The 23,378-nt window shown below is 40.3% G+C and overlaps 2 protein-coding genes across 2 annotated transcripts in view; one reads left to right on the plus strand and one right to left on the minus strand.

Annotated features, from left to right (window-relative positions):
• The window catches only part of astn2 (astrotactin 2), a 401,766-nt gene that overhangs the window by 314,673 nt on the left and 63,715 nt on the right, over positions 1-23,378 (plus strand). Inside the window, exons 14-16 of the mRNA XM_074689759.1 lie at positions 9,912-10,036; positions 11,218-11,322; positions 13,163-13,342. Coding sequence (XP_074545860.1) covers positions 9,912-10,036; positions 11,218-11,322; positions 13,163-13,342 — 410 coding nt within the window. The remainder of the gene's footprint in view (positions 1-9,911; positions 10,037-11,217; positions 11,323-13,162; positions 13,343-23,378) is intronic.
• Positions 15,330-21,503, minus strand: trim32 (tripartite motif containing 32). The gene is made up of 2 exons (XM_074689760.1): positions 21,388-21,503; positions 15,330-20,405 (listed from the first exon to the last, which is right to left on the minus strand). Exon 2 carries the CDS (start codon positions 20,395-20,397, stop codon positions 18,349-18,351), a length of 2,049 nt encoding a protein of 682 aa, XP_074545861.1. The 5' UTR covers positions 20,398-20,405; positions 21,388-21,503; the 3' UTR covers positions 15,330-18,348.

Here is a 23,378-nt window from a genome sequence, read left to right on the forward strand (position 1 = left end):
ACTCTTTGAACTAGAGTCTTTGCAAATATGGCCGCTCCTTGGAGAATATTTTTTACTCTGTCCACAGAAAAACGTTTCCCTTACAAAACCCAGAAAGACTTTTTTTGCCTTGCAGGGTTCGTTTGAAGGTACTTTCCTTCTCTGTCCTGCATCCTCTCTGACACCCAGAGTGCTGCAGCTGTCTCTGTCACAGCCTCTTTTGCCCCCGTCCTTTGTGCACTGCACTGGCACCCAGTGGTCACACATCCACTACAAAACTCTGTTGTTAGCCTACAAGGCTACTGGGGGCTAACCACCTCTGTATCAGCAGATCATGATTCACCTCCACAGCCTCACACTCAGCCTCTGCGTCATCGTCCCTCCCTTCTCTGTGGTGAGTTGGCTATTGCTTTGCAATTACCTGACATTTAACCCCTCCTTGGTTTGGACTTCCCAGAGGAGGCAAAGTCTCTCCTTTTACCTCAGCTAGGAAGTCTTAAAACAGTCTGAACTCATTCCCTGCACCCTGCTGTACACCTTATTTCCTGCAGCTCTGCTCCACACTGAGGAGCTCACATAAAATTGCATGAATCTGCATGAACATTTTGAGTTACTGAGCATAATTGCTGAGGGATCAACATTTTATGCAGTTAATGATCTAACAGTTTCTGTTTATGCTCTGGACCATCCCACAAACCGTGCTTAATACACAGTGTACAGTCCCACATGCCAAAAAAAGGAATGTATTTTTTTTCCCTTTGAGTCTGACAGAGCAAAAACAAGAGAGCCCTGCAGTCTGTGCATAAAGTGCAGTAACAAAAAACACACAGAAACACTGATGCCCCTTGACTAATCCTGTTTCCATTAGCTGCTCCTTTGGCACAGAGAAAGAGCAGCCTCTAGTGGTGAAGACTGTACCTATTCCTTCCCCTGTCTCTCTCTTCCATTCAGACAGTTATTTACTCATCATTACAGAAAGTGCAGACTCTTCAATTTCACACACTCACTCGCTGTATCGTAACTTCTGCTCTTCCAGCTGAATTCTGTAAGTTGTCATCAGGATGTGTCAGGATGCGGTTCATTGCTGGATCATTTGAGTGGACCGTTCAAATAGAGCACGTTGATTAAAAAGTCATGCACTGATGTTTGGATGGAGAAAAATATTTGCTCCTCGATGCGAGCAACTGTGTCTCATGATTATGTTTACAAGGTTCAACGCTTACAAATATTGACTCTTTTTCGACACATTGAGCATCAGGATCCTGTTTACTGACCTCAATTTCTCAAACCTTGACTCAAACCAGAGATAATCCTGGAAGCTATATTAGATTTAGTCTTGGTTTAAGTCACATTTTGATCTTTTTTGACCTTTATAGTTTTAGTTTAGTTGTGGAGAAAATACTTTTTAACTTTTTTTTTCCTTTTAGTGAAAACTTTCTCCCTCAGTCCATTCACATAGCCAATTAGAAATTGGTATTAAGGTTTGACCAAATGTGTAAATCTATAAAATTTAATTTTCTTTACACTTTTTTGATGTAATGTCTTAGTTGAATAATTTATTCTACACTCTCCTACCAATGTAAAGCTGCTGCGCTGTCACGGCTGATCTACTAAAGCAAAGAAAAGGTCATCACACACAGACAAAAGGGATGCAATAGAAGAATGTTCCTCTCTCCAAGTTAAAAGAATACTCTTTCTGTGGCTTCTATAGCCCTATTTTTAATTTCTGGCTTCAAATAAAAAAGGCTATAGAAAGGCTATGGAAACACTATAAAAGGACTGTGCTGTGCCTTTATGACTGTCCCTAAATGCACTGGCAGTTACAGGGGCATCTGGACAGACAGTCTTACTAAATGTGCCTAAAATGATCACGGAACTAGGATGCTAAGACCAAAGAAGTATTAACAGTAATAGAGACATCAAGGCAGACATCACTGGTGTGGCTGCTTGTGTTTTTTTTTTTTTTTTTTTTTTTTTTTTTTTTTTTTGTTGCTAACTTACATCAGGATAAAATCATCAAGGAAAATGAGATAAAATGAAAACAAGTGGTAAAAAACTTGTACCCAAAAAAACATTTGTTGCTCAAGATGACCAAGCTAACACTGCAACCTTTAACTAAGGGAGCCTGTGAGCACTTGGGGGGGGGGGGGGGGGGGGGGGTCTAAAAATCCGAAAAAAAAAAGCCTCCTGCACTGCAAAAGACTGCAATCACATCAATTGTTTTTGTCTTACTTTCAGTAAAAAAAATAATTTTTTAAACTTAATATGGGCCACATTCACCTGACCAGTCCAGAAAAAAAAGTCTTATTTCAAGTTATTTAAAGTAAAGAAATAAGGTCTGAATTGCTTGGAACAAGTTTAAAAAAACTGCCAATGGAACAAGAGAAAAGTTACTTTTAATCAGACGTTCTGGTTTCAAGCAAATTTTTCTTGTTCCATTGGCAGAATTTTTTTTACTTGTTACAAGCAATTCAGACCTCATTTTTTGTCTTTATATAACTGGAAACAAGACATTTTCCTGGACTGGTAAGTTGAATGTGACTAATATCGGGTATAATATGACCATTTTTAGTTAGATAAGACAAAAACACTTGATGAGATAGCAGTGTTTAGCAGTGTGAAACTCTAAGGATTATTATTCTTTTGCCTGTGCTTTAGTGTGTTCCAAAACTTGCAAAATTTTACACAAAATTCAGTAATAGCGAAAAAGTTATGAATCCAGTGTTTTTGTGTCTACGTGCTCCACAGCGTCCCCTAGGGGTAGTCAGCATGTCTACTTTGAGCTAGATGCTTGAATTTTTTTGTGCATAACTGTCATGCCAAACTCTACAAAAAAGTATTTTTTTCTTATCACCCTCAAACATAATTTCTGCTTGTTTCAGTCCACAGAGGCAGCTTCTTGGCTTACAATTTCCATTTCATAGTTGTTAGAATACAGGAAGTTCATGCATCTGTTAAAAAATAGAGGCACACATACCACTTGTTTCCTTAAGCAATGGGTTGGCTTCCCTGTACAGTTTTAAAAACATTTACTGGAGTTTTTGAGTGACATTTAAAACTTGCAGTTTACGAGTGTCTGGAAGACAATCACATCGTCTGCATACAACTTGAGTCAGTGTGGATTAAAAGGTTTCTAAACAAGACCATACGTTTTTTGGAGGACTTGTTGACTCACATTTGGTGTGTATCATGCCTTGATACAGACAGTATAACAGTAGATTCTAGATGTGATAAGATTGTCCAATGCTGGCTGCTACTGAAGAGCAACCTCAGTCTGTGCTATTGCTGTGATGAGTCAGTGTTAAAGACAGGTTGAGTACAGCTTAGTGAGTCTTATCAGTGCTGCGATGTAGGGATGAGGTTTCCACACAGACGATACAGCACTAGAGCCAATTATCTGAGCCACTGTTTAGATAAGTACCACTCAATATCAGTTACACAGTCACAAACGCAGATACTCACTCAGACATACGCCCGGACACCTGTTCTTACACACAATCAGGCGTCTGTAGCTAAGTGACTCATAGGACCCTGTGCCTATCCAGATAGAGATACAGTATACACACACACAGGAGGGAAATATTTATCTAAATTGACTTGTAGATAGCTCTTATCTGCACATATCACCAAGCAGCATATGATTTAGGAAGAGCAGGAAGGTGTAGCTGGGGGGCTAGTGGAGAGGAGATGGAAGGAATATGGAATGCAGAAAGCATAAAAGAAGAGGTTACCGCTGGAGACAAGACAAACAAACAAACAGTGAATGGTTGTTCAAATCTGAAGAAATACTGCTACCGAAACCTGGCTGTGAAATACCAAAGAAAAACAAAACTATTTGCATCAGAGACCTGAGTTTCAGTACACTATAACAATCAAATGTATCTTTACTATGTTTGAATTGGAACAGAGCACACAAGAGACGAGCAGAGACACAGCGCATGAGAGAAAAACAACACTGAGAGCTTTAATATATATGCATGAACTGGTCTTGGATATTTGTATTCATCCCACCAGATATGATTCGTAAAGCTTGTGTTTTGGAGACTCATTCAAATGAAAGGAGTTTGCCACGAGTGGGATAGAAGTGCTGTTTGGCCAGGAGGGAGCCCAGTGTCCAACAACCTTAATGAACACACACGGGTGCTGAATGAAACATGAGTGTGTACACAAGTTTCCCTGCAAGTCTGCGCTCACGTGTGGTCTGGTGTTGGGGAGGTTGTTAAGTGCGGTGAGCCTGTAGACCAGGTGTTTTAACAGAAAACAAGTTAGGGGAAGATATCTGGTCATAATTTCGGTTTGGTTCATGAAATCCTGTTTAAAGCTTTTGAAATACACTTAGCAGGAAAACTTAGGAAATTTGCGCCTGGTAGATTATTTTCCTTTGTTGTAGCAATTCTTAGTAATAAATTTTATACTGTTGCATGTTTACAACCGCTGGGTTCCGTGGGTTAACAGGTTACTGTGATTGACTGGCGACCAGTCCAGGATACACTACATCTCTCGCCCAAAGACAGCTGGAACAGGATCCAGCCACGTGCGACCCTTGACAAGAGAAGCAGTAGAAATGAACGAATGAATAAATGAATGAATGTTACATGTTTATGTCCTTTTTAAATGGATAAACTAAGAAATATGCATTTGTGGGCAGAAGAGCTGAATATGTTAGTTGCACCTATAAAAAACAGTTTGAAGCTCAGTTCAACAAAATTCAGCCAGGTGTCCTTTTTAGTCTTTATTGCACTTAATTTATGTACAGTTTATGGTGGGTTCTTTTTTGTTTGTTTTGTTTTGTTACCTCTGCCAAGGAGATTGTATTTTGGGGAGAGTCTGTCTGTTTGTCTGTGAGCAACATAACACGAAAAGTAACAAAAGGATCTTGAGAAAATTTTCAGGAAATGTTCAAAATGCAAAGACAAGTAATTTTGAAGGTGGTTTGGATCACTGTCTGGATCCAGGATTTTGTAAAGGATTCTTTATCATTGCGAGATGTTGGGCTGTTTTCACCACATGTGTATTTAACTCCACCATAAATGGTCAGATTGCTTTGCAAAACAATACAAGACAAGGTCACTATCATTTCTGACAGATGTAAAAGTACAATCAGATCCTGGCAATATTCTGGATACTAAGATCTGAAATAGTTTCTCGCTACGCAGCACAGCGGCGGGGGGAGCCTAGTCCAGCGCGCACGCACTGGGACTGGGTCACACGACCGTTAGCGCGGCCATGGCAGGCAGCCAGACACACAATGCATGGCGCACAGAGAGAAAAAATGTATGCAACTTGCTTTTACCTTTGTGGCCGGGACAAACAACGTCCCGTTCGGGATGCGCCTCTTTTGGCTCAAATACGTGATGTCCCGGCTATTACGGGACAGTTAGCAACCCTAGTCCTACTTGATCAGTTCTGTGCAAATTGATGTACGGTACTTCCAGCATCCAGCACAAATCTGATCTGGTGATTGGACGACCGTTCTGATTGACACACTCACCACAGACCAATCCGCATCAAGCCAGGGTATGACGTAGCTTATGTTTGCCACTTCTGAGAGACAATAGACGAGCAACTACAGGTACACGAGAAACAGCTGTGATAATGGCGTTAGAAGACTGCTGCCGTTGTAAAGTCAACTTAAGAATCAAAGGAACACTGACAAGTACGAAAGTCTGCTGACGTCATGTCTTCTCATCACTTATGCTGCTCCTGCCTCTCCCGCCTCTCTTCCCTGATTGGGCCAATCAGAATTTAGCAGAGTGAAATCGTTGGTCATTGGAGCCTGACAAGATGGATCTGCAGGATTTCAGAAACTGAATCAGGCAGGTCCATCTGCTCTGCAAGGTTACCTCCAACCTGCTGGAGCTGGGATGCAGCGCAACAGAGTGAAGCTTTTGATTCAACACATTAACTTTAATTGAAACAGATCTAGTGCTGTGACTGACTGGAGAAGGATCTGGTGTGATTTGGCTGTAATATTCTCACTACTGTAACTTCAAATACCTAACACTCCAAAACAGAACCATCCCTTTAAATTAAGCAAATATTACAACTTCTGGGGCCTGGAATTTATTCTGTGATAGTATTATTCACTTGACGCACTTGTACTGTTGTGACACGTCAAAATGTCTTCTGATTGAGAAGGCCTGTCAGTGAATACATGTTGGTTAAAGGGGAATAACAACAGCATGTCTGAACACTTTGTTTTTGTTTTTTTTCCACATGGCTGATCAATTTCTCTCAGCAAGTCAAAGCCAGTACATGTGTCAAGGCGAGATAAGTTAGCCTTAGCCGATTAGCAGCTAATTTATACCCTTACCATTCTAGTTAGAACAAACTTATCAGTCTCAAAAGACAAGTCAGTGGCTTGTCTGTTTTAACCACATTGGTATGTTGGGGTTGTAGCGGCACAGATAAATGTCCCCGTCTTTAATGAGCTGTCGGTAAAATAGATGCTTCAAGCTTCCTCGCTGCCGCACAGAGTCAGAGAGAGAAAAGCCTCACGAAAAGCACATTAACAGAAATCTTCCAGACTGACGCTGTCTGCTCTGAATCTGCAGTTCACCAACAAACCCAAGAACAACAGATTTCACAAGCTCGCCTCAGATATATGTCCCTCAGGAGAAGAGAGAGGGGAAGATGATGAAGAAGGTTAAGGGCGTTTAATGATTTTATGTGAGTTCAGATCCATTTAAGACCTCAGGCACTGATCTTTATACTTTTACCCAACAGAGCCAGTTGTTTTTAGAGCCACACTGCAGTAAACCGAGAAACATTCACCTCTTACATTGTACGTTTTCAACCCAAGAATGCCAGTGGATGTTGTGAGGAGAGTGGTTCAAGAAGAGAACTCACTGCAGCGTGTCAAGGACAGTCCACATCTCAGGTTGAAAATCCATAAAGCTACATATCGTCCTGGTCTGCACGCCTCCTAAGGTTCTCTCAATCTCAGCGTGAGGCTGGGTGATTTAATTTAGCAATCAATATGTTTTCTGTGAGCATAAGCCACGGTAATCTTTTTTACAGCACCTTCTCTCTCTTTCTTTTTCCCCCTCTCATCCTCTGCCCTTGAGTCAATCCTTCCAGACATCCATTGTAACACTAACGCTGTGATTGCTTCTAACAGGCTTTGTGGTTAGCGGAAGTGAACGCAGAGATGGAAAAAAAAGGAGGGAGAGGTAGAGAGAGGAACTGGATGAAAAATTGATATGAAGAAGCCACCCACCCCTCTCAAACACACACACACACACTCTCTCCTGAGTTTCTACAGCACAAGGTCTGTGCTTTGAGACTTGGGCCCATAAAAGTGGATTATGGGAATCGCTGCTGCTTGCCATGCTCTGGGGATGCAGCGAGACAGCTCATCTTTTGGACAGGAAATGAACTGGATTTGGTTCAACAGGACGACACATCTTCAGAATAAAAACCGAGCTTAAAATACCACTTGTAGGAGGGCTGTTGCCGTTGCCTTTGCAGATGATTCGTCCACTCTGATATAACCAAAGGACAGATATAGATGAAGAAAGGAAATGGAATAATTTGTAAAGCCAATAGTCTTTTCTTTGTCTTGTTGTCACACGTAATACATCTTCTTCTATATTGAGGGGCTATTTTATTATTTACATGCTCATCCCCCCAAAAAAAAGTATTGAGGAAAAGCTATTTTATTACAATGAGTCAAAAAAAAAGTTATACATTTTCTGGATCAATACTCACAGAATGAATTCTTTTATTTCTTTTTATTCAGTGTCTAACCAGAAAAGCACTCAGAGAGCGCCAAGCATATTGTGATTGTCACTCAACACTTCAGTCCTACTTTAATGTTATACTCCCTTTCAGGAGACTGTCTGCTACAATTTGGAGTTAGTTGCAGGTTTGTACGATAATTTCTTACTTGACAGTGTTGAAAATTATGATGACCCAGTACATATTTCATATTCCAGATCTTAGTATCCAGAATATTGCCAGGATCTGAATTGTACTTTTACATCTGTCAGAAATTGTGGTGACCTTGTCTTGGATGTACAATGATAAAGAATCCTTTACAAAAATCCTGGATCCAGACGGTGATCCAGACCACCTCCAAAATTTAATCACTTCTTTCTTATTACCTTTTGAATATTTCCTGACAATTTTATCAAGATCTGTTTGTTACTTTTTGAGTTATGTTATTCACAGATCAACAGACAGACAAACTCCCAAAAACACAAGCTCCTTGGCGGAGGTAAAGAGTAAAGGAGGGAAAAATAAGAATATTGAGTGAGGGCAGTATTTTTTTATTTTATTTTTTTTTGTGTTGGCTTTCTGAAAAGTACGTTCATAAATATGCACTCTGTGCTTGGTTCCGATCTGCTGGTGTCACTATTGAGGTTTTATAGCATCCCAGGTTGCTTTGATCTTAAAATTTTGGCAGTGTGGGCAGGTGCCTGTGCATCATTTTCTACATTCCTCTCCTTCCTCTCAACTCTCTAGTAATCTACTTGAATATGTCACTTTGTGAACAGCCCGCTTCTCTTGCACTGACCTTTTGTGGCTCATCCTCCTTCTGGAGAGTGTTAGTGACAGTCTTCTGGACAATAGTCAAGTCAGCAGTATCCTCATGATTATGTCGCTGACTGAACCAGACAAGACCGTTTAAAGGCTGGGGACAGCTTTGCAGGTGTTTCAGTCTATGTTGGTTAACTGAGGAGTTGTTTTAATGGTGGCTGACTTTCAGTTATGATCTGTTGAAAGAGCAGTAATAAGAATAGAGCCTGTATCTGTATCAGCAGTTCTATCTGGGATTGAACCAGAGCATGTATTGATCCGATACTACTGCGAGCTTAGGAAACACACTTGATTTCATGAATTATTCTGGAAGAGTTTAAATATTCTCCCAACACAGCAAGTTTCAGTGTTATACAGTTATGAAATTACATTGCTCTATCAGCATCCATCAGCACCTTTCAGCCCGACAACCACTGTAACCGGTGAAGGACAGGAGGAAGGTTCACCTGGAAAACATCATTACTGAAGAACTGCAGAACAGAAAGCAGCGAAACCTCCAAATCCCCGTCCCTGAATGATTCAGCAGAGCAGTGTCTGGATGGAGCGCTGGTACATGTCATGATTGTAGATGTTGATCAGGAGTGTTGTAGGGTTGGTTTCATGGAGTACCCTGACTGTTAAACACAGACTTAAGATAAAGAAGAGGTGGTTGCTGTTTTGTCCTGAAGAGTTGCTGCAAAATCATGGGAATTTCTCACATTCTAAGATGTTCTTTTTTTTTTCTTTCTGACTTTATTTCTTTGACTCCTTTGGTCTTACTTTGTTATTTAGTTCTTTCATAAAATCTCCCTTTTTTCTGTCTGTCTTTCATTTTTCAATCTATTCTCTTTTCCCCTTTATTCTATTTGTTTCAATCTGTCATCCTTTCTTTATGCTGCTCTCTCTTTTATTCCTCTTCTGTCTTTTTCATTTTTATTAATTCTCTCCTTGTTTTATTTCTTTCACTTATTTTTATTCTTCATTTTGTTTTTTCTTTCTCTTTTTTCTCTTTCTGTTTTATTTTTAAATGATTCATTTATTTTTGCTTTTTTCCTTCCTTTTTAGTTTTTGCCATTTTCTTCACATTTCCTTCCCTTTCTTCTGTTTTTGTTTCATTATTTCATTGTTTTTTTTTTTTCTGCCATTTTTATATCCTTTATTCTCCTTTTTTCCCTCTGTCATTGTTTTTTTTTTTAAACTTCCTTTCTTTCTCTCCGTCTATCATTATTTTATTATCTCTTGGTCTGTCTTTATTTCTGTCTCCATTTTGGTCTGTATGTTTTTTCCCTCCTCAATCTTTGATTTTCTTTTTGTTTGTTCCTGTCTTACTGTCTCTTTCCTTTAGCAGACATTCCATCCAACTTTTGTCCTCTGACTTTCCGTCTGTCTGTCTGTCTCTTTTTCTTTCTCAGGGACAACAACTTCATTAAGGACTTTCCTCAGCTGGCAGATGGTCTCATGGTCATTCCTTTACCGGTGGAAGAACAGTGTCGAGGAGTGTTGTCTGAGCCTTTGCCCAATCTACAGCTTCTAACGGGTGAGGTTTTGTGATTTTTTTTTTCATTTATCTATTCATTTTGTGGAGTTTGCAGATATTATAAAGAATACAGTAAACTGAAGGAAACAGTTGAAGCGGGAAACCAAAATTTAAGTTTTAGTTTCAAGTGGTAGCAAAGGCCAAACGTGTCACACTCTAACAATTTTATAACAACAAGCTATTTTATGACGCTGGAATCAGGCTCAGATTTGTTTGAAGTATAGGGAAAGATAAATGGAATCAGATCGTTTTTTATTAATACATCTGACCTTGTCAAATAGGCGTGTAGAGTTTTTTTTCTGTGCTGCTGTGCTGTGATACTAGAGTTTATGCATCAACATGCCCACACACTTACACAAGCACTGGACCTTGTAAACTCAAACACTCAACCTTCTGTTTCATCCTTTTATCCTTTTTTTCTGCACTCTTCCTCTTCATCTTGAGGGGGGGCAGAGTCACTTAGACATTTGGCTTAAAAACCCACACCTCCACCTCTGCTCCCTAATCCCTCCATTAGTTAAATTGGCATTCAGTCCACATTGACCCCGGAGATTTCTACTTGGGTTCCGCTTTCACCTGAATTGGACACACAGACACACACACAGACACACACAGACACACACACACACACACACACACACACACACACACACACACACACACACACACACACACACACACACACACACGCACACACACACACACACACACACACAGAATAAATTGCCCTTTTTCACAGCACATGAGCGTCTCAGGTGTAAAACACTTCACAAAGGCACAGGATCAAGGTTCCTGTAAGCACTTTTTCCCCTTTGCTTTTCACTTCTGCAGCTTTAGTTCTAAACTGGTGTGAAAGTTTGGTAATTGAATTGCAGAGGAAGGCGAGATTGGCTCCCTCTTCTAATGTCAGCAATTCAATTGGAGTTCAAGTTGCACTATATATCTGCCATTGATCGGGCACCAGCTGGGATATGGGCTCTGATAACAAACGATGTTAAAGCGAAAAACCAATACGAGTAAATCTGCAATAAAGTGCTGGAATGAAATGATGGATTTTATTTATGGTTTCATTAGTTTTGAATTTCAGCTGCTCTTTATGAATATTAGTGATATAATTTGTTGATGTTTGTTTTCTTTCTTTTTTCCTCGTTTTCTTTCCCCTGATGTTCTGTTTCTTGCAGGTGATGCACAGTTCAGTGAAGCAGTGGGATATCCTATGGTTCAACAGTGGAGGGTGCGCAGCAATCTGTACAAAGTCAAACTCAGCTCCATCACCTTATCCACAGGTTAGTGCCAAAATTATTTCACAGAGGGTGACCCTCACATTTTCCTCACTCATATTTCCAGGGACTGTTGTTGCATGCGGTTCCTTCTTGTCCAGTCATGTGACAGCTTTAGGACACACTACAGCCACCATCTGGGAGAAAATACTGCATTGCAACCAGCTTGCAATACAAATTATAAAAAAAACATAATTTTTCTAATGAGATAATGTTTTTAATAATGGGGGTGTTATTAGAGAGGACAAATCAGTGGATAGAGCAGGAACAGGAAAGGGTGAGAGTGGAAAGTGACAAACAGGAAAGAGGCCACTAGGGGGCTAAACTTATTTGGCGCACCTAAAAGCCTTAAATTTTCTCAAAAGCCGACAGTGTGCCTTATAATCCGATGCGCCTTATATATGGATCAATATTGATTACCGTATTTTCCACGCTATAAGGCGCACCTAAAAGCCTTCAATTTTCTCAAAAGCCGACAGTGCACCTTATAATCCGATGCGCCTTATATATGGATCAATATTGATCAATCATGGCTACCGTAGTAGTTGACAAAGTAATAGCGGTGAGAACTGGTAAAGAGGAATTCCAGTAAGTGCTAACGTTAGCTCACAGGCTGGCCCAGGCTTCTTCTCTTGTTTATTGTTAAAGCAACACAGCACCCCCAAAGGTCTGGCATGTGAACTGATCTCTGGAAACGGCTTTAGTTGACAGCAGAAACTGCTTCGTCTTTACAGCGCACTTTTTTTGAAAACGGCACCGAAAAAAATTCTGATAGAAAAATGTGCCGGTCCGTGTGGATGTAGTCTGTGTTTGACTGACTTATCTGACTGTTTTGTTGACATTCCCTTAAGCGCAGCTCCATCTAGTGGATGCATAACGCAACCCCAGCCACGACTGTAGCTTCTATTCTATGCGCCTTATCATGTGGTGCGCCCTATGTATGAAAACAGTTTTCAAATAGGCCAGTCATTGAAGGTGCGCCCTATATTCCGAAGCGCTTTATAGTGCAGAAAATACGGTACTAGGCTACATCCACACCCCAACACCCCAACTTGTATAACAGTAATGAATATGCTGCTCTAAAAGTCATGGTCCATTTCTAGTTCCTCTATCCACCTCTATACATGGGACACATTAGGCCAAACTGACGCCCCCTTTTGTTATAAATTTTCATTATATTTACCAGTGACTTGCACATTCATGTTTTATTTTCTCATTTATTTGTTCTGATCTTACAGATATTCAATGTTTTTCTTTTTTATTATGCTTTGAAAAACACTTGTTGCATAAGTATATAGTGAATGGGTGGTTATGCAAATTAAAAATTATGACAGGCTGAGCAGGACTCCGATGTAAAGGTTTGGGGTTTTGTCTCACCCCAGTGGGCTTACTGTCTGGCAACCAGTCATGACATGAACAATTGAATCAAAGTTTTGATTTAAAGATAACTTTATTGATGTAAAATGTATGCATTAATGTAGCTGAAAAGGCTACCTTTGATTCAACAATCAGTTCTGGTTGGAGACAACTTAATATAGGGAACATTTCCATTCACTGTCAAAATATCAGCCTCCAAGAAACAATACTTCTGTAGGAATCTTTACGCTGACATTTCTGTGTACTTCTGTCTTCTTACACCAATGCTGTTAACACATATTTAAACTGTAATGATACAGTGTAAAAAGGTTTTAGACCAATTAGAATGAACTTTTATACACAGTGAGACCAATGAAGTGACTATGTAAAATAATACTGTGTAACTTCCTATATAAACAGAATTCTTGATACCTTCCAATCCCTCTGGATACAAACTTACTTCCTCTCCATCTCTTTCTTCCCCTGCCAGGCTTTTCCAAGGTCCTGAAGACGCTGTCAGCAGAGAGCACACGTGAGGAGCTGCTGGCTTTCCTCCAGCAGTATGGCAGCCACTATGTGTCTGAAGCCCTGTACGGCTCCGAGCTCAGCTGCAGCATCTACTTCCCCAGCAAGAAGGCTCAGCAGCAGCTCTGGCTGCAGTACCAGAAAGGTAAGCCTGCTGACAGACAGACAGACAGGCAAACAGGCAGACAGACAGACGGACAGACAGGAGAGCCAAAACCGCTCTATGTTAGAGGGATGGATTAAAAGATGGGGGTGGGCAATCTACCAAAAACAGAAAATGAACACATCAGAAAAAGTTTTTTTGATCAGGAAATAACTGTAACTCTAAGATTAATGGGGCTTCTGTGTTGTGTAATCAGGACAACATAAAGTTGTCAATGTCAAATCAAGCAGTTTGTTGTAAACATTAAACTAAACCCTCACCATATTTTTCTCCCAGTTAAAACACAGCATAAGCTGCATGATGGTAATTAATTATCAGCGTGACTTTTAATAGCATCCCCAAAATCGTCTCGGAGCCATTTTTCATTTGCTCTGGGTTCGTTAATCCTGTTTATTCAACATCCCAAAAAGAATGATTGACTTGTCAAATAATTACTGTCAAATATTTGTTTATCTTGTTGGAAAAAAGAAGAGATTTGGGGTCAAGGAGTGCCAAGATCAAACACTTAACTCCTGTCCAGAAGACTTTTAAAATAGACTACTTAGGTTGAACTTCATATATGTGTAAAAAGAAAACATGCTTTAAGATACTTTGGTTAATATATTTCACACATGAAGGATTATTGTTTTATTTCCATGGAGTTCTGAAATGTTTGATTCAGGTAAAAGTAGTTTATAAAAAATAAAATCAAATAGAAGTGAAACTACAGTGCTATTAATCCACACCCCTTAAAGTTAAAAGTTATATTTTCTATATTCCCTTAAAGAGGCAGTGTAATGCCCTTTTTTTGTTTTTGTTTTGTTTTTTGAGGGAAAAAAATGTGAAGATAAAAGGTTTTATGTCAGGGCAAATATGGCCTTGTGGTCTAGGTCACTCTCCTTGAGGCTCACCCTCTAGCGAGTGGCCTGTTTCCGTATGTTATCCCACATTCTCTCTCTGTTTTCTACTTAGTCCACAGCCCTATTCACTGTCTGTTTAAAGGCTTGAAAAAATAAAAAATAAAAATATATAACAATTATGATAAAAAATAATGTCTCAATACAAGAAGCTAACTGGATTTATTTTCAATATGCAAGCATCACTTTTATTTCCATCTTCAAATTAGACATGTCTTTTCTGGATTTGTATGGTGGCTGTGGCTTATATGAAGTCAAAAAAGACAATTTTCAATAGAAATTAGATTTCAATTTCAGTTTCTTCAGATTTCAGTTTTGCAGTGTGATTTGTGCAGATCCCAAGTTGACCTTAATTTTACGTGTTCTACACAATCTGATACGCTGCCTGTGCCAAGTGTAGGCATGAATCTTTTTCTAATTCATTTTCTGGAATTTTTTTGAAGCCTTTAATCAGACAGTGGACAGAGCAGGAAAGAGGCCACAGGCTGGATTTGCACCTGGGCCTCCTACTCTAAGGCAAACCTCACTGGGAGCAGCCTAGACCCCTAGGCCATCTGCGCCCCATGTTAAGACATTATTTATTCTTGTTTCAAAAACATGACGGATTAAAGAATTTGTCGGGTTAAAGGGGCTGTGAAGACTGTCTGGAAAATGTAGTGCTTTTTCCAGGATAAAGATATTCTTTAAACTTAAAAAAAAAAGACTTAAACACATTTTAGTTGTTGCAGCATGTGTCTTAATCAGTTGGTAAATCTCCTGGCAATTTTTTCTTTTCAACAGTGGAGGAGGCTCCCATAGTTTTTTGAGGGGGGTTAAAGAGACAGTAGCACACTGTTTTAACATAAAAGGTGAGGATAGTTTTAGCTGTAAATCATGTCAAGCTACAGCAGAGCTATTAGAGGGTTAATATGGACCTAAACAGTGAGCTTAATACCCCCTCTTTAAAGTTCTGATTACTGATAATTTAATTTTGACTAAGTAAGGTATGGAGAGTTACAAGGAAGATATTTTGATTTTATTTTTTTACTTGGTATTAGCAAGAGAAAACTGAATCTGACCTTTGAATTCTTTTATAAATCTTTATTGCACTCAGATTATCAACAATACAAACATGAATGTAACTACACAGAGATGACTCTAATGTGTTCAAAACATGTTTGAAAATTCACAGCCTCTGAAAGGACACAACACCTCAAACACATGGGAGAGTGGGTCATGGGTGTACAGTATTGCATTATTATTGTCATTATTATTCAACAGTGTAAATCAATCTGGAAAAGGATAAACATAAAGTGAGACACTCTGAGGTTCAGCACACGGACACAAGGACACTTATATTTCTGGCATTTTCTGTCACTGTTAGATTGAATATTCTCCAGTTAATGACTACTTGAATAGAGAGACACTGAGAAAATAACAGTTTTAAAGGCGAGGTTGACATGCAGCCGAGTCTAGTTTCACTTTAGGTCTATTAGTTTAATGTTAAGATACAACGTGACTCAAAACAAAAAACAAAAAAAACATGTTAATGAAAAATAAAGCACAAGAATGACTGAAAAACGCAGTAGAAACTTTGAAAACACATTACTTATGATACACTTTGATTATCAGATATGTATATTTGCGTTTTGCTGTTGGTTAGGGCTCCAGGTGCAGAGTTAAGGTCAGCTTTGTGAAATTATTTAAGGCTGAAACTGAGTCAGAATGCTCTTGGACTGGAAGATACGCTTATTTATTTACTATTTATCACTTTACACACATAGACTATCTTACATACACTATCAACAAGCGGGTTTCAATGATTAACTTGATTCCCCATATTTAGGCCACTAAACAACTCAGTTAAAAGTGTCTTTTATTGTGACTTTACCTGGAAGCATTGTCTTTTTAATGCTTTGTAAAGACTTACAATTCAGTAAAAGGAAATTATACTAAACACATGCAAGCATATAAGTGAATTAAAAGGTAAATTACACTACTACCTAGCAAAACTTTTCATATGGCTGTTGTTTTTACCATTATTTCAACCCTAGAGAACTAAAACCTGAGGGAGACAAAGCGATGTAGCACCAACATCTCAGGATGAATCCAACAAATCTCAAAAGCTTGTGTAACCACGAGCTAGCAATAAGGAAAGAAAAGCATAAGAAGAAACTTATTGTAAACATTCTTCAATCTGTAGGTGTCAGCTCAATAATATCTTGGTGTTGCAGCTATTAAGTTGTATAGATTGTTTCTGAAGAAAAGGTTTTCTGTGTCTACTTCCTCAGGGGATAAAAAACGCGCAGCCTTGACATTCCACAAGCAGTCCAATTACAAGATCATCCGTAACCTCAGAACTTTCCCACCCGGTTTCATAATCGACACAATTACGCACGACTGAGGGAGCTACAGGGGATGTGCAGGCTTGAAATTGTTGCGAGACTATAAGACGGAGCAGGGGAGCTTGAATAGTAGGTGGAAAGAATCAGAAGAATTTCATCTTACAGCAGCCTCCTTGTGGAAGATCATGTGGAGGAGGTTGAATGCACGTACAGACACAGAGAACTCTAACTTTTCAGACTTATCCGAGCTTCCAAATGTGATTCAGTCTCCACTCAGGGTGAGGCTGATGTACATGGTGAGCAGGGAAGTGTAAAAAATATCATGCTGAAATCTAGTGCCCTGCAGTAGACCAGTGCACACAGCACACCGTCCAAAGTTTCCTGCAGTTCTTATTTCTCAGCTCCCCTTTCTACTGCTGTCCCTCCTCACTCATGGTTGCAACAATTGTTAGATTACCATTAACAAAGGAACACTGAGTATAGCTTCTGAGCTTTAGTACAGATAAAACAACTGACTAAGGCTGAAGTGTAGCGGAGAATAAGGAAACAAAAAACCTTCAAATAGAAGACACCGCTCCTCTACTGGGCACATATTTTGTTCACTGATCAAAAACACGTGATCGTTAAATTTGTCAAAGGTTTGGCGTCACAGTTGTTAGATTTGGGATTGTGATGTTGCGCAAAAGTGAAACGGTGAAGGAGTGCCCAGTGATGCACAAGAAGAAACTGTGTAAATAAGATGAGTGATGTTGTCTGTTTGGAAGTATTTTATGTATGCATGTCAAATGCTTTGAAACCAAAAAAGTTACAAAAAAGAAAAGTCCTCCTCATGGGTCTCTGGTCACTTTTGTTTTATCCTCTGTCACTTGGTTTCCTAATTCTCCTAACACTTTAGCCCATCCAGCTGTTAGCCTGGTAAGCTATACCCAGAATGCCTTTGCCCAACAATGACTGCAACCAAGGGTGTGGAGGGAACACAACTAATAGGGGAGCCTGCTACACTTTGGAAAGTTAAATGGCTGGGGCATCAACAGATTCCTGTTTGTCATACAGCCCAATCTGCTTGCAACAATTTTAGATAATACATACACATTGGGGACGGCGTGCTGTATTCACTGGTCTGTAAAAAAAAAAAAAAAAGAAAAAAAGATTTCTTAAATTAAAGACCAAAACAAAGGAAAACAAAAAAGAAACTTAAGAATCCAAGCGAGAAAATCTGTTCACTCTTTTTCCTAAAATCCGACACTTAACTCTCCCTGAATGCTGATACTTAGTTACTGATTTCCTGTTTGTGAACTGCACAGGAATCTTTAAAGCTGCCAGCTGCGTTCAGCAACAAAAATGTTAGTGTGTGCTACTACAACCCAACACAGTGCTGAGTCATCAATAAAGTGCTTCACAGGCCAGAAGCCTTGGTTTGATTAACTGTGTGTATAAATGCATGTTTGTTTTCAGCTTCCTGCAAAAAGCCATGCATCTGTTGCTTGTGCCTGCATAAGCTTGACATCTTCTCTTCGGTCTCTTCTTCTTTGCCAGATATTTAAGTGTTAAAATCTTACAAGGTCTGGAGTCGCTGATTTTTATTTGAGGTATTAAATTATAACCCATCAAACATTCTTTTAACAACCTAATAAAAGCTAAAGAGAGAAATATAGAAATATTGGCCAAACTTCAGTGATAGATAACAGTGCTTAACTAATTTTGCGTCCACACACACCCAACACATTCCTACTAAACCTCACATGTGCATTAAGTCTGCGTTGTGCCCCTACGATGTGGAGGAGTGCCTCCTTTGAATGTATGTGTAGACTTTGACACAGTGGTCCCAACAATCTAGCACCAGCAGCTGTCCTTTGTGGGTGGTGGCCACCCCCACTGGGCATGTCAGCCCCTCCTGGATGAGAACTTTGAATCCCCCTTCTTTGGGAAACTGGAGGATTTCTTTCCTGCCGCTGTCCGTTACAAGCAAATCCCCGTTTGCGTCCACACACATGCCAGTGATGCAGCGGAAGTCCTCTGTCTCGGAGAAGAAGTGGCTGAGCTGTTTCCCAAGCTGACCCTCGGTGTCCACCGAGCCGATAGAGAAGCCTCCCTCAAGGTGTGGCTCATTGTGGCGTTTCTCAAAGTTAAGCGCCAGCCCCTGCGTGAAGTAGACTGTCCCAGCTGCATCACATGTTACAAATTTCGGCCGTACAGCTGAGCATAATCGGTTGTAGCTCACAACCCCGACATGGCGGTCCACTGCGAGGCACCACAGCTTCCCACCTTCCACATCAGACACTACAAACTGACCTGAAGGCATCGCAGTGATGCCCCACGGCTTAATCAGCTGGTTCTTATGACACGCCACGCAGTGTCCATCCATCGTGTAGACTTTCACAGAGTTATCATAATTGTCAGTGACCCCGATCAAGCCTTGAGGAGTCACAGCTATGGATAAGGGGATTAAGTTTGGCAGGTCAGCACCGAGGAAGCTCAGCACAAAGTTGTCAATGCTGCTTGCATTACGGCGGATTTCACGCTGGAAACCTTTGCGGTTAAAGATCTGGATGCGGTAGTTTCCCCTGTCAGCTACGAGCACCTCACCCTGTGGTGTTACACAAATGCTGACAGGTAAATTGAACATGCCAGGCAGAGTCCCCTTGCAGCCCATCTTCTTCACAAACTGGCACACAGGGGGGGCTGCACTTGCTCCAGCTCCTCCAGGTGATCCCCCGCCAGCATCCATGGACTTTGACTTAAAGTTTCCTGGTGAGCCACACGCTGTGTCCTCTACAGCTGAGACCATGTCGATGTCCCTGTAAAGATCCACAGGAGCAGCACCTGCACCCCCTACAGCACCTGCTACACTCTCCACGTCAGCCTCAAGTGGGATCTCCAACCCACTCTCCTCATCATCAGTGCTGGCAGTGAAAGTATTTGTGTTCAAATGGCCCACTTCTATCAACTTGGAGTGCTCTGTTCTGACCAACTCTGGCTCTTTCAGCTGGAACATGGTGGGCAATGTGCTTCTCAGATCCAGCTCTTCATCATCAAAGCCTTCGCTGTCATCTTTTAGCAAAGCCGTATCACTCTGCCTCACCAGCATTGTGAGATAGTCACACCGAGATACGACTTTTACCTCCGCGATGTTGAGCAGATAGGTCTGCTCCTCTAGGACCTGACCGTTTAGCTTCTCCACGTCTGCCATGGCTGCAGTAAACATCCTCCGAGACCTCTTGAGCTCCTCTTGAAGGCGTAGCTCAGTTGTTGTGTAGTCCTGCTGCACTGAGTGATACTTCAACTTCAATGACTTGGAAATGTTTTCAATAGCTGTCTTCTTCTTCTGAATTTCCCCCATGACATTACGCAGAGCTGCCAGCTTCCCGCCTAGCTCTTTACGCCGCTGCTCAGCAGCCACCCTTATCGGCTCCACTGAATGGCCTTCATGCAGATGGCCCTCCCCTTTGCAGAGCTCACAGAGAACAGTGGCACAGTCATGGCAGTACTGTCGTGGCAGGCGGTTACAGCAGGACCTGCACATTAAGGCCGCAGCAGCAGCACTGCAGGATGTGGTGCAATCTATGATCTTCAACACGGTGAGATTATCTGCCAGCTGGGAGATGCTGCTCATACGGGAGACTTTGCTACAGAAGGGGCAGCGCACACCGTTGATAGTGTTTGCTAACAGCTTCTCTAAACACTGTCTGCACACTGTGTGGCCACACTGCAGGAGTTTGGGTCTCATCTGATCCTGGTTGTAGGTCTCCAGGCAGATAGGGCACTCAAGGACCTCCCTCATTAGATCTGGGTCCAATGCAGGAGAAGCAGCCGCCATCTTGGTCCCTGTGAGGGTGGAAGAAAAAAAAACAAAGGGATATCAGCTTATGTGAATTTATTTCACCAAAATCAAACAAGGAAAGTATATGAAAACATATCCAACTCTAAGATTTAGACAGTTAACACTTAAAGGCTCTGTGAGGATGAACTGGAATCACCAGGCTCTGTTTCCATGAGCATGCCATAAGGAAATGACTCATGCCAAGGCATGCAATTGTTTGGAAAGCAAACGAATGGAGATCAGAACCCTTTAGTAACTCTACTTTTGTTTGTTGAAGACAATGTTTTGCAGGATGCTAAGTGATGAGGTGATGTAAATATTGCCATATACCTTGTGTTGCAAGGCATTATAAGGCATTTATTTGCTGTAGCACATTGACAATAACATAAGGCTTCTTGTCTTTACTGTTGAAACAACTATTTCGTCGGATTTTTTTAGCTGCCACATTATGATATACATAGATAAGGTGAAATTAGTTTATTACCCATAAACGCAAATTTACTAAGGCGATAACTGACAGCTCTCATGAACATGAGCACTGTGTTAAAAAGCCAGTTCATAATGTAAGCTTTAATTAACTGCCATCATGGATATCATTCTGCAAGTGAAAATAAAAGCTACTGTTACGACACAAAGGCAACGGTGAAATTAGCATGTAAGCTAGCCAATTTATGAGGTTATTTACATGTGAGCTCAGGGGCACGTGCAATGACAACACGCGACATCAGAGCTAAACAGGTGATGGTGATGGCTGCCATGTTGTTCCGTTAATGATTTAAATCATGAGGTTTGTACTTTAAACGCATTAAATTAATAAGTTGCTCATTTATTACCAATTTCTTGTAGGCCTCTCCACTAAACAACACACGTTATCGCGACGCTGTTCTGGAGCATTACTACATGGCTTTATTTGGTACACATGCATTGCAAAGACTGATCCAGAGCCAAATATATTCTTCTTTCGTGAGTCCTGTTTCAAAACGTTACCTTTTCTTCTGTATGAGCTGGTTGGAGATACAGAGGTTTGGATGGGCGTGCTGTGCTTCTGCTACTGCAGCTGCTAGTGAGAGACTGCAGTGTTGACGACGTGACGTACGCAAAGCTGTGACGTAACACGCACAACTGTAGTCTTAGCGTGTGTGTTTATTGGCTGATGTGCACTACGGGGCAAGCATGCAAAGTTGTATTTAGGTGGTATGTCGTTAGGTATGACGGAAATGACCAGCCAAAACCAAAGAAACACACTTTGAAATAATTAATGACAGCTAACCTTTCATTAAATTGTTTGTGCACGTTCAATATGTGTTATCTTCAAACAATATAACTTTTGGTTTGATATTACAAAAGAGAAGGAATGGTCTGCTGTAACGTACGTGGACTACATTTATTTATGTAATTTTTTTTTATTGCAAGGACCAAAAACACACAACAGTTACTCTAAATAATTCCTTGCAGAAACAAAATTACTAACTTTCCTTGCCTTGATTTGCGTTTCTTTTTATTTGTTGTATTTTTAATGTAATTTATCAGTTGTTGTATTGGTTCTGCAGCTGTATAGCTGATTGACATTGATTAGCATTGACACTTGAAATATCAAGAGGTACCCATGGTCAATCAATAAATTGGAAGTGTTAAGCAAACTGTGTGCACAAGCTTATCAGATGGGCTCAAAGGCTAGCTAAACTGGATAATTTAGGACTAATTAGTCCTCAGGAAGGCAGACTTAATTTGCTGCATTGTTTATCGAGTATAGTATTTCCCAAGTGTCTAAAGTAGCGTGCATAAAGAATTTTACTGTGATCGAGTACAGATTAAAAGGTTACAAAGTGCTTAAAAAAATTCAATGAATAATAAAAGAGAAATTTGAGGAGGACAAGATGAAAAACTATATTAAAAATAAAAGAAGTCAAACTATATGACGCACACACAAACTTGAGAAAATAATAAAAACAATAAAAGGTTACAAGGGAAAAAAGTGAAACAATTCAAGTCAAAGATTAAAGATGTTGCCTTACATTTAAAAATATTTTACTGGTTAAATTAAACATTTTTTGCTTGAGTGAACAAGAAAATATAGTTGTAATTTAATAAGTGACAAAGAAAGAACCTACAGTACTACTAGCAGGCAAGAAGTATGACCTAAAACATCTAAATGCAGTGAATTGTTGCAGTCTTCAGTTTCAAGCCTGTAAGTACAGGTACAGACCACTAGATGTCAGTGAAAGTCTTCTAGAAAATGTCTCACCACATGAGGTAAGTAAAAGGCCATCTGAGGAGAAAAAAAACTGGCTCCTTTTCAGTGGTCAAGCACTTTTCTAAAAATTATTCATTTTCCTTGTCATTTCCTGTGACACTTACCCTATTCATTAAACGTTATTGGGGTTTGGCCTGGTCCTGATGGATAACTGCTGTTCATATAATTGATATTGCTAGGTAAGACACCGTTTAAGAGGACTAATACTTCGTAAAATACAAGCACATCAAAGATTTCTGGCAGAGGTTGTCACATTAAGATTCTGGCAAAGGTGGTTGAATTAAAATAAGTGAAATAAGCCATTTTCATCACTCCTACTGTCTGCTTTTACCCACCGTTCAGTCTGACTGTTTGTGATGCACGGCTTTCACATCTTTAGTCCAGTTATCCAGAGGAAATAAAGGAGGCAGCTCTGTCACAACAATGCTCAAAGTTTCTATTACTGATAACAACTGTGTTTAATTTCAGGAGAATAGATGTGATGCCTTCGCTGTTGTTGCCTGGGCAACATAACCCTGGCTGGAGGGGATGTGTCCCTGATGAGTAATTATACTGCAGCCCATCTACAAAGACATTTTAATTAACAGAGACAGTGCAAGATCAATGGCTGGGCAATTCTTTCCATTTATCTCTGCGCTGTGTTTGATGACAAGAAAGTGTTGCTCAAGTATCACAATTAGTCCACACAGCAAAGAAATGTCATAATTTATTTGAATCCTTTAAC

This window comes from Halichoeres trimaculatus, unplaced genomic scaffold (genome assembly GCF_033239565.1).
Source record: "Halichoeres trimaculatus isolate MK-OKI-2021-1 unplaced genomic scaffold, fHalTri1.1 fHalTri1_scaffold_16, whole genome shotgun sequence".
In the NCBI taxonomy this organism is placed as follows: Eukaryota; Metazoa; Chordata; class Actinopteri; order Labriformes; family Labridae; genus Halichoeres; species Halichoeres trimaculatus.